Source organism: Crocuta crocuta, unplaced genomic scaffold (assembly GCF_008692635.1).
Source record: "Crocuta crocuta isolate KB4526 unplaced genomic scaffold, BGI_CrCroc_1.0 scaffold51, whole genome shotgun sequence".
NCBI classification, from domain to species: domain Eukaryota; kingdom Metazoa; phylum Chordata; class Mammalia; order Carnivora; family Hyaenidae; genus Crocuta; species Crocuta crocuta.
In genome coordinates, this window is record NW_027527624.1 from 646,261 (window position 1) to 662,620 (window position 16,360).

The following is a 16,360-nucleotide window of genomic DNA, read 5'->3' on the forward strand; positions in this document are numbered from 1 at the left end:
TTATTTTTATTTTGAGAGAGAGAGAATTTGGGAGGGAGAGGGGCAGAGAGAGAGAAGGAGAGAAGGAATATTCAGTGGGTTTCATGCCTAATGTGGAACCTGACAGAGGATTTGATCTCAAGACTGTGAAATCAAGACTTGAGCCAAAATCAAGAGTTGAATGCTTATAGGCTTAGCAATCCAGGTCCCCAGAAATAAGTTAATAATAATAATAATAATAATAAATTATTTAATGATAATATTTAATAATATTATTAAAGCTTATTTATTCATTTTGAGAGACAGAGAGTACAAGCAGGGGAGGGGCATAGAAGAAAGGGAGAGAGAGAGAATCTGCTGTCAGTTCAGTGCGTGACATAGGGCTTGAACTCAGAAACTGTGAGATCATGACCTGAACCAAAATAAAGAGTTGAACACTTAACTAACTGAGCCATCCACGTACCCTGAAAAATTACTTTTAAATGAAATTTATTTTCTTTAGTTACTGTAGTACTCCTCAACCTTTCTATTCCTTTAAGAGCTACCTCTGGCACTTTTTATTCCATCCCTATTCCTACTATTTTTAGTGTCTTCCCTCTCTCTATATATATATCTGTATCCATATCCCATTTGTTCTAATATGGTTAGTTTCTGCCTTCTCATGTTCTGCTTTCATAATTTATAAATATGTCTAGACTTTATCTTTTTTGTAGTCCATTTTTAAATGCAATAGTCTATTTTTATTTTAATTTTGGATTTTTTAAGGATAATAACAGAAAGATCAACAATAAAAATATATATTTAATTTTCCCATTATTAATTCTGCATTTATAGCTTTACCATGTAAACGTCAAATGTTTAGGTTTTTTTTTCCATCTCAGAATTAGTTAACTGAAAAATAAGAAGATGTGTTTAAGACTTATTTATAGAGTATTAACTATAATATTTTTGTATCTGCCAGTGTTATATATTAATTTTATGATAAATTCTGATTTGAATTATTTATTCTATATTTCTCCCAAAGTATGACTTAACATCACATGCTACGTGCATCTTTTCTAGAAGAAGAAAATTATCCTGGGGCACCTGGGTGGCTCAGTTGGTTAAGTGTCCAACTGTTGATTTTGGCTAAGGCCATGATCTTACAATCATGATATTGAAACCCATGTCAGGCTTAGCGCAAAGCACAGAGCCTGCTTAGGATCTTTTCTCTGTTTCCCTCTCTCCCTCTGCCCCTTTCCTGCTCATACTCTCTCTTTCTCTCTCTCGAATAAATAAATAAACTTAAAAAAAAGAAGAAAATTATCATTTGTGTAAAAAAAATTGCACTTTTTTTTCTCCAAATTTATTTAGATGTGAACCCTAGAACTTTTTAAAGATTATGTAATTTTTTTTAACCAGCTGCAATGCTTCTCTTAGATTAATGATAAAACCAATTGTTCATGCCTTAGACTCTGACAGTGTACAATGAATTCTGACAACTTTCTCGCACTCCAGTTCCTGAATAACATGTAATTTCCTTGATATGACAAAAATATCATTTTAGCATTCATGTCATGCCTTGGTGTTCATTTTTCATTTTTCTGTAAGTTAATGAGTTCTAGCAACGAATGCCATCATAAAGTTGTCTTTTGCCAAAAGTCCTCTTGCAGCATACAGAGATAGTGACACGCTACAGTATTAAGGAGATTTGTTTTAAACCTGGCCTCCAAAGTGTGCATGGAAATACTAAATATATCCCTGTGTCTTTTTCAGACAATCCTGGTTTGCTGAGCCATGTCACAGTGGGTATTAGAGTTCTGGATGTCAATGACAATCCACCCGAACTTGCCAGGGAATATGATATTGTTGTTTGTGAAAACTCTAAGCCCGGCCAGGTAAGTTAATTGTTTTCTTCCTATCATTGGAATGGAAGAAAAACAAGCAGCTCAATTTCTATTATTTTTACATATAATCCACAAAATCCCTCAGTGTTATTTTTATGCTCAGTGAAAATAATTTTATAAAGCTTTAAGTACCCAATACAGTTTTTGAGAATCCTTGAAAATAAATTTTCTCCAGATCCCAAATGTTATTCACAAAATGAACTCATTTGTGCATATATTCATCACGCCAATAAAATCATATTGGATGCTTTTGAGTGTAGCCCTGTGTTAAGTTGGGAGGAAAATGTGAGCTTTCCTGTCCTAGTGATACTTTGAGCCTAGATTACAGAGAAGAGATTGGTTGGTCTATTTTCAAGGGCCTGCAGGAATGACATGTGTGTGACCATAGGGTAATATTGACACTAAAAGATGTTAGGTTTTAACAACATGAAGAATATCTATGTATGAAGGAAGTAGGGACAGTGGAAGAAGGAAAGAAGAACTTGACCTGGGTAGTGAGTCCAGATGAAGCATGGCAGGAAGCTAAAGGAACACTCTTACTCTGAAGGAAGGCCGGTGTGGCAATGGCACATGAGTAAGCAGAAGTCTGGCAGGGAACATACATTTGTGTGTTTTTCTGCTGTATAGCAAATTACACAAACTTAGCTGCTTAAAACCATACTTATTTATGATCTCAGACTTTCTGTAGGTCAGATGTCTGTTCATGGCTTAGCTGGGTCTTTGCAAGGTCTTTCACAAGACTGGAAAAAAGGGTTCCATCAGGACCATGATCTTACCTGAGGCTTGAGTTCTCTTCTGAGCTCACCTGGAAGCATTTGATTACTTGCAGCTATAGACCTCAGAGCTTCAGGATTTTCCTCAGATCCTCGGTATTGCCTAGAGTTTTAGCATGCTGCCCCCAGTTCTTAGTCTATGGGTTTTCCTAATGTGGCCACTTACTTCATCAGACAAGTAAGGAAGATTTGTTAAGTCTGTTACCAACCAGTCTTAGATACTATAATGTAATGTCATATAAGCAGGTGAATAGTATATCAGCGCTTTTGCCATATCTGTTGCTCAAGGCAAATCACAGGTCACATCCAGCTTAAAGGGGAAGAGATTACATACAGGCATGAATTCCATGAGAAACACCGTAATGTTTACACAGGTGAATCTAGATAGAAACAGTGTAGGGTCTAGAGTCCAGCCAAGTCATTCGTTTCTCTTTACTGTTTTTGGTAAACCAGAATGACTGTAACTATATCATCCACAACTACTTTAAATCATTTTAAAGCTTGTCCTATAATTATACTACTGAGACACTGCCTATGTATTTTCATATGAGAGCTGATCAATACTGTGCTAAAGTAATCATTGCTTATGTTTTATTAATAACCCTCTGAGAAGATACTTATATATATGTAAATGAACAAATCTTTTAACAAAAACTTCATAAAGTTTTTTTTCATGTTCATTGCCCACAAGAAAATTAGAAAATATATTAAGGACAAAGTGGATGAAAATCATACCCTAAAGTCTAAAATACTTACAGTTTATATATTATGTTATGTTATATTATTTTTAATCATATATTAGAATATATCCGTAATTAATATATTAATATACAGTATATAATATATTAAGATGATCCCTTCAGATGGTTAAGTATTTGTGTATATTACCATTTCAAAAACAGCAAGGAGGCACGCCTAGGTGGCTCAGTTGGATAAGCATCCGACTTTGGCTCAGGTCATGATCTCACAGTTTGTGGGTTCAAGCCCTGCATAGGGCTCTGTGCTGACAGTTCAGAGCTGGGAGCCTGCTTCCAATTCTGTGTCTCCCTCTCTCTCTGCCCCTCCCTGCCTCAACTCTGTCTCTCTCTCTCTCAAAAATAAACAAACATTTAAAAAATTAAAAAATAATAAATAAACAAATTTTTTTTAAAAAGCAAGGAATTTTATGGTGCAAACATATTATGATTTATCTACTAAACCCTATTCAATTGTGTCAGAAATCGATGCACACATCCTAAAATTATTTTATTAATATCCATTATAAAAGTACAGATCATGAGAAAAATGTTAAACTTCCAAGCGGAAAATTTAGATCCTAAAAGATTTAGCCACTGAATATGGACTCTCAGTTCTTGATAACAGAAGATTAGGCATACCTAAAGAGAAAATAAGTTAATAAGAAAATAGGTCAGAACAAAATATCTACATTAAAGCATGAAAAGACAAAAAGATAGGAAGTAGAAATAAGTATATGCAAGACTTATGGGACATGCAGATCTAACATACCTTACCCAGCTATTTAAATCTTAGAAGGATATTAAAAAAGAAAATCAGGAAGAAGTAATATTTGAGGAGATAATGGCTGAAAAATTTTCCATAACTATAGCAAACATTGAGTCAAACATTCAAGAAGCATAAGAGAAAAACAAAAATAAAAATTAAGTGACTACACAGATAACTCCATCTATATGTCTGGAGTTAAAAATTAAGAAACAAAATCAGAACATTAAACAGCAAGAGAAAAAAGATGTACTTTTAGGAGGAACAAATGGACCTAGTGGTAGGCAAAGAGTTCTTAGATTTGACACCAAAAGCATAATCTCAAGAGAGATAAAAGTCCGAAAACAATGGAAAGATAAATCCCAACAGTTGCAAAATAATAACTGAAAGTCTTGATTTCTTTTTTTTCTACCAAAAATATCCCTCAGAACTAAAGACAAGAAAACTCATAGTTAGGACAACAAAAATGTGAAAATCCTTTATCGCAAGACACAGTCTTAAACTTATATTAAATAAAAACAGAAAAATAACTATACTGGCAGGTTGGAGTCGCAAGCAACCTCCAAGGCAAAGTCATTCAGTATATGTATTCATAAAAACTAAGTTATTCATGAATGAATAGAAATCAAAAGAACATTTTCTGGAGTTTACAATATGCATCATATACATGGCAACATGAGATCACAAGTGAGAAAGGCACATAAAGGTAAAATATTCTAAACTCCTTAAATTTGGGATCCTTAAAATTTGAGAAATTTTGCCCCTTAAAATTTGCGAAGGTGATAAACTATGATTTTATAATAGATTTCATATGTCCACAGTGCATGATGTAACCTCTAGATCATCTAATAAAGAAAGTAAAAGAACATGTAACCAACAAGCTAATAGAAATTGTAATAAAGATGCTGAATACTAAAGTCAGCAGTGTTTACATTTCTATTTCTTGACCTTAACTGTGTTCATGAAAGTATTTGTTCACTTTAAAATAATTCATATACTTGCAAAGTTACTGCATGTAAGTTTATCCAGCTGGATTATATTCTACAGTACAGAAATATAGGGAACAAAAAGCCTTTCATGTAGGAGCTATCTTCAGGAATTCTAGGGGTGCCTGGATGATTTAGTCGGTTAAGCTCCCGACTTTCACTTAGGTCATGATCTCGCGGTTCGTGGGTTCGAGCCCCGCGTCGGGCTCTGTGCTGACTGCCAGCTCAGAGCCTGGAGCCTGTTTCAGTCTGTGACTCCCTCTCTCTCTGACCCTCCCCTGCTCACGCTGTCTCTCTCTCTCTCTCTCATAGAAATAAATAAAACATTAAAAAAAAAAAAAAGAATTCGAGCAGTATTTTATTTTTATTGTTTGTTTATTTTTGAGAGAGAGAGATAGAAAGCATGCGGCTGGGGAGGGGAGGGGCACAGAGAGAGAGAGAGGCAGAATCCCAAACAGCCTCCTCCGTTATCTTAAGAGGGCTGAACTCACAAAGCAGGAGATTATGACCTGAGCCAAAACCAAGAGTCAGACTCTGAACTGCCTGAGCCACAGAGGTGCCCCTAGAGGGACTATTTTAAACCTAAAAAATAATCCTAATAAAATATGAAGTTTATAACCAATAGTAATTCCAAAATAATCCAGAAATTCCTGTGAAGTTTGTAAAACTCAAATTTGGAATGACAAATTCTCATATTTGCTACTGATACATACATGGTCTCTTAAAACAATAAGGCAAAATAAGATAAAAGTTGTAGTATACAAAATTCTAGTAGCTAGGTAGAGGTCAGGCAATTAAAAAAATCAAGAAATAAGACAAAAATAAATATAGAATAAGTGGAAAAAATAGAAAATTAAAATGATGTAAATTTAAAGTATACATTAGTATTTATGTTGAAATAAAGTAACATAAATACTCAAACTAAAGGATGTATATTGTCAAAATAGATAAGAAAAAATCATTTAAATGTTGTTTGTAGGTGGTGTAAGATCAACATAATAGAGGAAAAGAATTTGAAAGAAAACATATAGAAAGACATACCAGATAAGTACTTCAATATGTATACTTGGAGATATATTCACCCAACTACACACACACACACACACACACACACACACACTTCATCAAAAGAGCATTACTAGATATAAAGAGACATATAGATCGGGATGAAAACAGTTTATGCAGATAGAAAAAACAATTTTATATTTATATATACTTATCAATGTTGCCTCAAAATGAACACAGCAAAAAAGTGATAGAAATATTAAAAAAATAGATTATTCCATTATTGTATTGGGAGTTTAGTATGCTTTTACCAGAAACTGATAAACTAATTACATAAAATTTTGGTAAGCATGCTGAATATTGGACACAACAATTAACAAACTTAAATGTTTGACATATATAGACTAACAGAACAAATTCAGATCATGCATTCTTTCCAAACTTAGAAAAATATTGAACAAAAAATTATTGTATGCAGGGCCACAAAGCAAGTATTAGTAATTTGCCAAGGATTGGCCTCATTATTTTCTTTATGACAAGGAAATAAAGCTAAATGCAAAGAAGCTCATTCAAAAGTATTGCTAGAAAAAAAAGTCATTGGAAATAAGGGCATCTCTAAACAAGCTAAGAAACAGTTGACAAATAAAAATTAAAAATATTTCATTGGAATGACTGGGAAAATACACTATATTAAAAAAGAAAAAAAGTGGAATCTATTTTCTACTTATATTATGATGAGAATATAATTTTAGTATTAAAATCTGGCAAGGATATATTTTGAATTATAGATATACTCTCATGAACATAGAAATATGATATGACATGTTGTCAGATAATATAGGAAACATAATGTTTTCCAATGAAAAGGAAAAATATTAAAAATCATTGCAATAGCTGTAATCAAAGCTTTTGATAAAGTTCAATGTCCATTAATAATAACAAAAACAACAATAATACTACTGTGCATTTGTATAATTTATAGATAAAATTAATATATTTACTAAATATAAGGTCAATATAAATGTGTTTCTTATATTTCTTTATATCACCAACAATTAGAGGATAAAACTTGGGGCGCCTGGGTGGCTTAGTCGGTTAAGCGTCCGACTTTCGCTTAGGTCATGATCTCGCGGTTCGTGGGTTCGAGCCCCGCGTCGGGCTCTGTGCTGACTGCCAGCTCAGAGCCTGGAGCCTGTTTCAGTCTGTGACTCCCTCTCTCTCTGACCCTCCCCTGCTCACGCTGTCTCTCTCTCTCTCTCTCCTAGAAATAAATAAAACATTTAAAAAAAGAAAAGAAAAGAAAACTTAACCACTATGCCATTTAATATCTCTTTTTAAATTTTTTAATGTTTTTTTTTTTTAATTTTTTTTATTTTTTTATTTCCGAGAGAGAGAGACAGCATGAGCAGGAGAGAGTCAGAGAGAGAGAGGGAGATACAGAATCTGAAGCAGGCTCCAGGCTCTGAGGTAGGGGTCAGCACAGAGCCTGATGCAGCACTCGAACCCAGGAACCTTGAGATCATGATCTGAGCAGAAGTCCAATGATTAACTGACTGAGACACCCAGGCACCCTTGCCATTTAATATCTCATTAAAAAATAAAATTCTTAGAAATAAATATTACCTTTCTTAGGTATCTATCACCTAATCGATAAATAGTAACCTTCAGTAAACTTAGGTTATTTCCGTCACCTTATCTTTGTTTCTTTGGTTTGTAGGCTATTCAGAGAATTCAAAATTGGATTATTTGAAATGTGACCTAAAGATTTAAAAATCCAAATACAAAGTAATGATGGCATCAGCCATTTTTAGATTTTTTTCCTTTTAGATAATATATTTTTTTGTTTTTCAAGGTAATCTCAAAATGTATAGGATACAGTGAGAAGTTGTACTAGGAGAAACTCATACTTGCTAGTCTATAACAACCTTTGCAGGTGAAACCATCAAAAATGTGGACAAACAGTACGGAGTCCTTGCTCTTGGATGAGTTGATTTTGCTCCTGCGAATGTGAACATTTGCTCCCAGATCTAAAACACTAGTACCAGTTTCCTGACTTGAACTCTCTTCATATTGGCCAGTGACCTTGACCTTTTCCACTGACCTCCCATATGTTGTACCTTTTGTTGATGTGAGAGCTTATTCAGGCATTCCCTCCAGGTCATGCTCTCCTGTCATTCCATCTTGCTAGTCTGGATCCTCTGTTTTACCCTCTATACTGACTACCTAAGCTCTATGGTGGTTCTAAGAAATGATTTGGATGACATTGATAAATGCTTTCTTCATCTCTAAAATGAAGAAAATTGTCACAATGTCAGGACCCTTACAAGCCGGAGATTTTATGAGTATATGCCTAGATGACTCTCAGATTCCTTTAAATGTGGATTACCTTAGTTTCTCAGCATGAAAAAATATTGCATTTTTAGAGAAGGCTAAATTTGTAAGAAAATGTATATTTATTTTCTGAGTTTCATAAACCATTTATATAGTATTTTCCTTTTACTCATAGAACTAGTACTGTTTTCAGAAAGCAATGAATCACTAGACTTAGCAACCCTAAGTTCTAATGTGTATTGATTTCGTTATGTGATTCTGTTTATTATCCTTTAAAGACTATACTCAGATCTAGCATCATTGTTGTCTTTAATATTATACGATTTTAGAAGTCACTTTAAGATAGGTGGATTCTTTATATTGCTTAAGTATTTGTTTCCCCAAACATTTCTTTCACAAAATGAATTAAAACTTTTTTTTTTTTTTACTAAGGGAAAAAAGTCATTTGGAAATATTATTGGGGCACCTGCATGGCTCAGTCAGTTGAGCCTCTGACTTCAGCTCAGGTCATGATCTCACAGTCCATGAGTTCGAGCCCTGCTTCAAGCTCTGTGCTGACAGCTCAGAGCCTGGGTTCTACTTCAGATTCTGTGTCTCGTTCACTTTCTGCTCCTGCCTCACTTGTACTCTGTCTCTCTCTCTCTCGAAAATGAATAAACATTAAAATAATTTAAAAAGAAAATAGTGTTTATTACACCCTTATTTAAACAAACCATTGCCAATCAGTGTGGTCAATTTGTATGATTAACCTATTACAAGGGAAATGGTCTGCATCTTTCTCTTGTTTAATTTTGGAGTCTTTGGTTCATTTAACCTTATGTTTGTAGCATTTCTGGAGAAACTTTGTGTGTTTTGATGCAGAGTAGGAATAGGGAACTCTATTTAAATAATGATTTGTGAAATAAGTTTTCTGAAGCATGTTTATATTGCCCAGCTGTACAACGGCTCCTCTTTCTATAACAATTGCTTTCAGAATTACAGACATTTTTATTATGAATGCTGTGCCTCTAAATATAACAGCATGTGGCCATGGCAAAGAGATTTGTCTTTTGTGAAGCAGAGGTTTAAACCACATATAACAGCAGAGTTCAGGTTGATTCAGGTATCAATATATCTGAAATGCAACAATATATTTCTCTGAGTTAATATATTTCCCTGTTTTGAAAAAAAATCTCAAGGTACCTTGCATGAAAATAAATATTAAGAGGAAAATCATGCATGCATGAAATTTGAAGTCAGTTCCCCAAGTAAGTGAATTCAAAATAAATGAGATGGGCCTACACATAGCAACTGAAACATAAATGATGAGGATACTTTCTATCTTATTTATCCTGAATTTTTCCTCTCTGTGGACATGTGTGCATGTGTATTTCATTAGAAGTAAACTTAGGAAACATAACATATATTAAAAAAGTTGTATTACCTGACATGAGCCTCCCTCCATCACGTCTATTATTAACTATATAGCTTTGTATGAAAAAAGTACCTAGATCAGTAGACATTTTACACTTAGAGTTTACTAAGATCAAGCTCATTGAACTAACAAAGGTAGGTATTGTTATTAAATAAATATCTGCTTCCATTTGAGATTATATTATAAATCAAATTCATTGATTACTTTAAAGAAAATACAGCATGTTCCATCAAACATTCTTTTACTTTAAATGTTTAGTTAGGACTAGATCATTTACCTAACAGAAGACTACATTATTTGTGTAAATCTATGACTCCGACTCATTTGATTTTTTCCCCTAATAAAGTACCCAAGAAGTAACACATTTATATGGAGATATATTTATTTGATATCACTTTCCATTTTCTAGAATAAATCTGTAACTGTTTCTCTCAGATCTTTCAAAATAATCAAAGACTTTATGTACTAATTACATAATATGCATATGATAGGAATCATCTAAGTTCAGTTAGAAGGAATGAGAGATGGAAAACAAATTTTTATGGATTGAATATCACCAACAAATTGCACAAACGGAAGGCACAGGTAGCAGAGTGTAGATAAATCGTAACTGACAAAAGAGTAGAAACTATTTATGACAGTTACAGGGCACTTACCTAGATGTCTGCCAGAAAATTAACTTTTCAAAAAATCACAAATGTATTAACTTCTTTTTTTTCAGTTTATTTATATTTTGAGAGAAAGAAGGAGCATGCCCACAAGCAGGGGAGAAACAGAGGTTGGGAGGGAGGGAGGGAGAGAGAGAGGGGAGAGAGAGAGAGGGAGAGAGAGAGAGGAGAGAGACAGAGAGAGAGAGAGAGAGAATCCCCAGAAGGCTCTGAACTGTTAGCACTGTCAGTGCAGAGCCCTATGGCGGACTCAATCTCACTAACCCTGAGATCATGTCTTAAGCTGAAATCAAGAGTCAAACACTTAACCTCTTAACCAACTGAAACACTCAGGCGCCCCAAACATGTTAACTTCTAAGATGGGAAGTCCAAGGAAACAATAAATGGAAATTATTTCATACTGAAATAAAAAAGGTGATTAGTAAACAGAAAAATTGAATATACCCTCTTGCATCAAGAGACTATCTCAGAGTTCTAGATAAAAGTAGAGCAACATTCTATGTTTTGGGAAGTATTTTTCAGAAGTATTCTGGGAAAATATTTAAGTATAGACACGTGAGGAAGAATTCGGTAAGAATGCAAGCTGAACGGATCCTTCTTAAACAAAATGTGGTAATCAGCTCATCATTTGCTATGTACATAAGATCAAGAAATCTATGAGGAAGACAAATTTGCTACAATGAACTTCCTGGCAAAGGCAGATTTAAAATTACTGGTATAAAAATGGAAAGTGCATTTTACTAAAGATAACAGTAAAACAGTAAAGATAAAATATGAATTATATCAGTGTTCAACAAATAGAATAAGCTCATTTATAAACATATTAAGGACGTTTAAAATTATGTATAAATTAATTTCAAATGAGAAGAAAATTACTGTCCCAAAGAAGTAAAAGAGAAAACATAAAATAAACTAGTTGGTTTAAATTGTGTTCTCTGTCACTCCCTTCCAGAATCACAGTCTAGTATAAGAAATGAATTTGCTAATGTGTCCGTATGTTTGAGGTATCATCAAGAAAATAGGGTTGAGAATTAAAGAATGACAATGAACAAAGAATAGGGAAGATAGTACATTTCTTTTCCAAAAGAAAAAAATATGGATATTTACGTTAGGTAACCGGTAAAACAATCTTGAAAGTCTGATATTTTTATTTCAGTTTTGTATTAAGTACCTGACATGCGCAGAATGTAGGTGTTCTTCAGATGTGACCTCCATGGAGCTTTTCGTGCACTTGAGAAAATTGTCAGATTGCTTCTGATTATCCATCAATTTATTCTCCTATCAAGTCAAAAGCCGATAGCAAGGGGAAAAGATCTATCCAGAGACTAGCTGTACTTTAGATGGAAAAGAAGGCAAACATCAAGATCTGTAGATTTTTCAGTTCATTAAATAATAGTGTGAAGGGAAGGAAAGAAGAGACAAATGATAGAGACTTCTTGGCATATGTAGGCTGGGTGGCAGAGAGGCTTTTACCTAGAATTTCTTGCTGAGAAAGTACGTTTTGAGCAATGATGGAGGGGAGAGCCACATACATATATGAACGAAATGGATCACTTCTATCGCCGGAAGCACTTTCAGCAAGGAAGTGCATGAAGACACATGCTTTTCTGGTATCACTGCCACTAATTGTTCCTTTTTTGTACTTTTATATTCATTCTCATCTGCCAGACCTACTAACAGGCTCAATACTTGGGCAGGAATTTAGGTTTTAACTGTTGTACATAAAGGTGTATTATTTCACTCAGAAAAGATTGAAATAGGATGAAATTGAGTAAGAGGTTTTTAAAAATCATAACAACTTTTGAAATGAACACACTGTATTTCCCATACAGAAAACATTCTTTTCACAACCTTCTTGTCCCTCTCTTTGTTCTTAATTTCTCTAAGAAAGGACTAGAAAAAAGATACCTAAGCATTAGGACACTAGGGTTTAAAGAGGAGACTATTGTCCTGTGTATTAGTTTGGCTATTTCCTCTTTAAGAGTGTAATGCCTACAGCTATTGGAATTTGTGTTCTGCGCTTTGGTCACCTGGAATATTTTGTTTATGTCTTCGAACTTTCTCTGCTCCAAATTTTAGAATTGCTTCCTCTCAACCACTGTATATGAGAAATATTCCATAAAATTCTGAGTGGTCTGGTTTTGCCTCTGCTACTATTTAAACGGTTTGGGGGCACATCAAAATCCTTTGGGGTCTCAGATTCCTTATCTGTAAAACAGAGAGGCTAGATCATGCTCTCAAAAGTCCCTTGAAACAGTAAAAACAATATGATTCCACTGTTTTTGCATTTACTGAGAACCACATATATGGCAAATCTATTGTACATGAACACGAGGATATTTATATTTGTACAAATGATACTTCACGCTTCCCCAAACAGGTGCCCATACAAAATCTTGCGACTAAAGTGTGAATGATTATAAATTATGCCATAATGTGTTTTCTAAAATCTCATACAAGAGAGAGCCAGCTAACTGGTACATTTATTAGTTGAATTTGAAACCAGTAAAGGTAGATACAGGGGTCTTTTTAAAATCCATTTGTGATGACAATTAAAAATGTTATAATATAATTAAAATCAAAGGTATAAGCAACATTAAGTTTACTATTTAGTATTTGCATTTTCTCTTTAGGTTATTCATACCATCAGTGCCACTGATAAAGATGATTTTGCAAATGGACCAAGGTTTAACTTCTTTCTTGATGAACGCCTGTCTATAAACCCAAACTTCACTTTGAAGGACAATGAAGGTGAACACGAATTACATATACTTTTTAATCTATGTGATATCTGCTTTGACTTAATATGGAATAGGCCGGAGCAGTTTTGCTTTATTCTTACATACGCATGAACAGCTTGCAAATCAGCATTCAAAGTCAGTTTGATGTTAATGTGTTATGATCTGTGAATAGCTTGTATTTAAAATTGAGCCATATGTACAAATAACTTTCATTGAGTTTATTCAGAAGCATCTCTTTAAACAAGAAATGTACATGTAATATGCTCTTGGGCAAATTTTAAGAGAAATCTTAGCTGACAAACATGTTTATGAGAGCTGCTTGCAATTGCTAGGAGGTAGAAAAATTTTAAATTAGGAAAAATGAAAAATATGTCCTAGGGACAGTTAGGAAAGGAAATGCAATGTTTGAACTCATTTTGCATTAGCAAGGCTATCAAGATGTGGTGTACAAATTATATTTCCTCTTGTTATTATGAATATTTTTCAAAATATGAGTAGAAAATATGCATAATTGCAGAATATTTTGTAAATTTTGAATTACGTTTGTTTAAACTTCTGTATCGTGTGGGGAAAGAAAGAATACCATAATTTAGTACCTAGGGAAGATTGGCCATGATTTAGATTCCCTGTTTGGTAGATTCCTCAAGGTCTTGTAAAAATCAATCTTCCGTATGTAAAGGAAACATTAAGTCATTCAATGTGTGCAGTGTTCTGATTTGTATCAACTCTCTTCTTCCCAAAAACTATCTTTGATCATGTTTATCTGAATATGCTATTATTTGGAATTTAACACCTACCTCAAAATCATATGAAAGAAACAATAGTGTATCCATTTAAGAGTAAACATTTATTTCCTCTCTATATATGTCAGGGAGAAGCATTTTCAAACACCAGAAGAAAAAAAATGCTATCACTTAATGTCAACTCACTAAAACATTATTTTCAGCATACCTAATTCCTTCTTTAATTCATAACAAGAATACCAAACTGTACATGTGGCCATAACAAGGTTTATGTGAAAATACAAAGCTTCATTTTCTCTCATATTAACTAACCTATAGTCAGCTCTACGTACAAGAACAAATATTTGTGCATGTTCGTATCTGATAAGTTGTTTTAGTTGACTGTTGCACATTTATTTGCATTTGAACATCCCATTCTACAATCCCAAATATGTTTAATGTATTTATGTTAAATATATTAAAAAACTATTACTATTTCCCATATTTCAAATAATTGCAAAATTTGGAGAGCATTCAACTTTCTGCCTTAGTAGATTAAAATAATACTTAGATATTTATATTTCAGTTGTTTGTTTTTACATTCTAATAAGTATTTTATTTTTGTTTATTAAGTAATTTTCCTTGATGACATAATGAAAATTTGACTTGGATTTAGAGAGGTCCTTTCAAGTTATTTAATCCACGTAAGAATAACTCCAAAAATATTTTTTAAAAAAGAGACTTTTAGTGTTGTTGAAACCCACTCAGTGACTAAAAGTCCTTCATACAAAAATATTATATCTGGAATTTGTGAATTCAATGACTGAATACATTCAAAAGGACTTAATTCAGTCATTTGACTCATCAGTCAAATAAGAACTCATTTTCAGGAATTCCTGTCAAATTTATGCACACTCTTAAAAGGATTTATGATCCTGATGTATATATTTAATTTGATTTAAACATACACACGAATGCTTAAACTGGCTATACCATGTCAAATATGTGAGGCCTATGGACATTTGTGTAGGGGTAAATATATTTTAATCTATTAGTAAGACTTTTTTTGTGCTGGGAATTGATAAAATTATAAATGACACAGGAAAATTTCTTTTAGATAGGTAAAACAGCAATTTCTAGAAAAAAATCAGGTGCATAGCTGAAACCATGAATTTATGCAAGCTGATTTGATTATGCTCGATAAGCCAAGCCACCTAACCTTTCCGAGCCTCAGTTTTTACACCCATAAATTATGTTTTAAAATATCTACTCTGGACCAGTAGTAGAATTTATGATACTATATGTAAAGATGGCCTTTTCTCTAAACACGAGGCAGCTATGGATAATAATATGTAAAGATGAAATTAAAAATGGAATAGCTGTGCCAAAATGAATACTCTCATACATATGTACACTTACGAGTGCATAAATATTTCTCTGGACAACAAAGCAGCACAAAAATGCAAAGGAGTGAATATTAGCAATCTAGGCCTGCTGAATCCTGGTAGCTTCAGCATTTATATGCCCCCAGAACATACAAAATAAATCTAAAAGGAGCAAAGACAATAAAAATTAGTGCGTGTGTGTGTGTGTGTGTGTGTGCACGCATGCATGCACTCCTACTTGCACACTCCCTGCTTACACAGGAGTGTATCTGCAGGGAACTGTAGGTGGCTGACCCAGCCTCTGAGCCAGGATGAGTGAGCAGGAAGCCATTGGTTTGGTAGAATCTCCAAAACTGCTAAATGGTAAAGACTGAAAAGAAGGAAAAAGAGATTTTCAAGATAAGAGAGAAATGTATACATTATTGTTTACTCTAAGCCTACAGATCAGCACATTAAAAGATAGACAATGAAGGGGCGCCTGGGTGGCTTAGTCGGTTAAGCGTCCGACTCTCGCTTAGGTCATGATCTCGCGGTTCGTGGGTTCGAGCCCCGCGNCAAAACACTTAAATGATAAGAAAGATAATAGAAGTATGTTTGGGATTCTCAAAATTAAAATAATAATAATATTTTTTATAAAAAGACCAAGGGATTAAGTGAAATGAGACAATGTAATAAAACAGTCTGTATGAAAATAATTTACAAATCCCTATCGAATTAATTAATTAAATCCTTATCAAAATGAAACTATTATTTTTGCACCTATAGAAAATAATATAGATCTATCTGAGAAACATATAGTAATTCAGTTTTATACATGTAATATTATGGAAACATATATCTAAAATTAAAATTTAATTATATATGTATGTATAGTGCGTGAATGCACATTATATACATAAAATGATAGTTATTGAATATATAGAAAATATACAGATCTATATATAGAAATATAGATACTTAGTTATATATA

The 16,360-nt window shown here is 33.4% G+C and overlaps 1 protein-coding gene across 6 annotated transcripts in view; it reads left to right on the forward strand.

Moving 5' to 3' along the window:
• LOC144238239 (cadherin-18) overlaps window positions 1-16,360 on the forward strand; it is a 595,479-nt gene that overhangs the window by 550,885 nt on the left and 28,234 nt on the right. For all 6 annotated transcript variants that reach the window (XM_077772003.1, XM_077772030.1, XM_077772038.1 and 3 more), the window contains 2 exons: window positions 1,735-1,856; window positions 13,176-13,293. In XM_077772003.1, coding sequence (XP_077628129.1) covers window positions 1,735-1,856; window positions 13,176-13,293 — 240 coding nt within the window. The remainder of the gene's footprint in view (window positions 1-1,734; window positions 1,857-13,175; window positions 13,294-16,360) is intronic.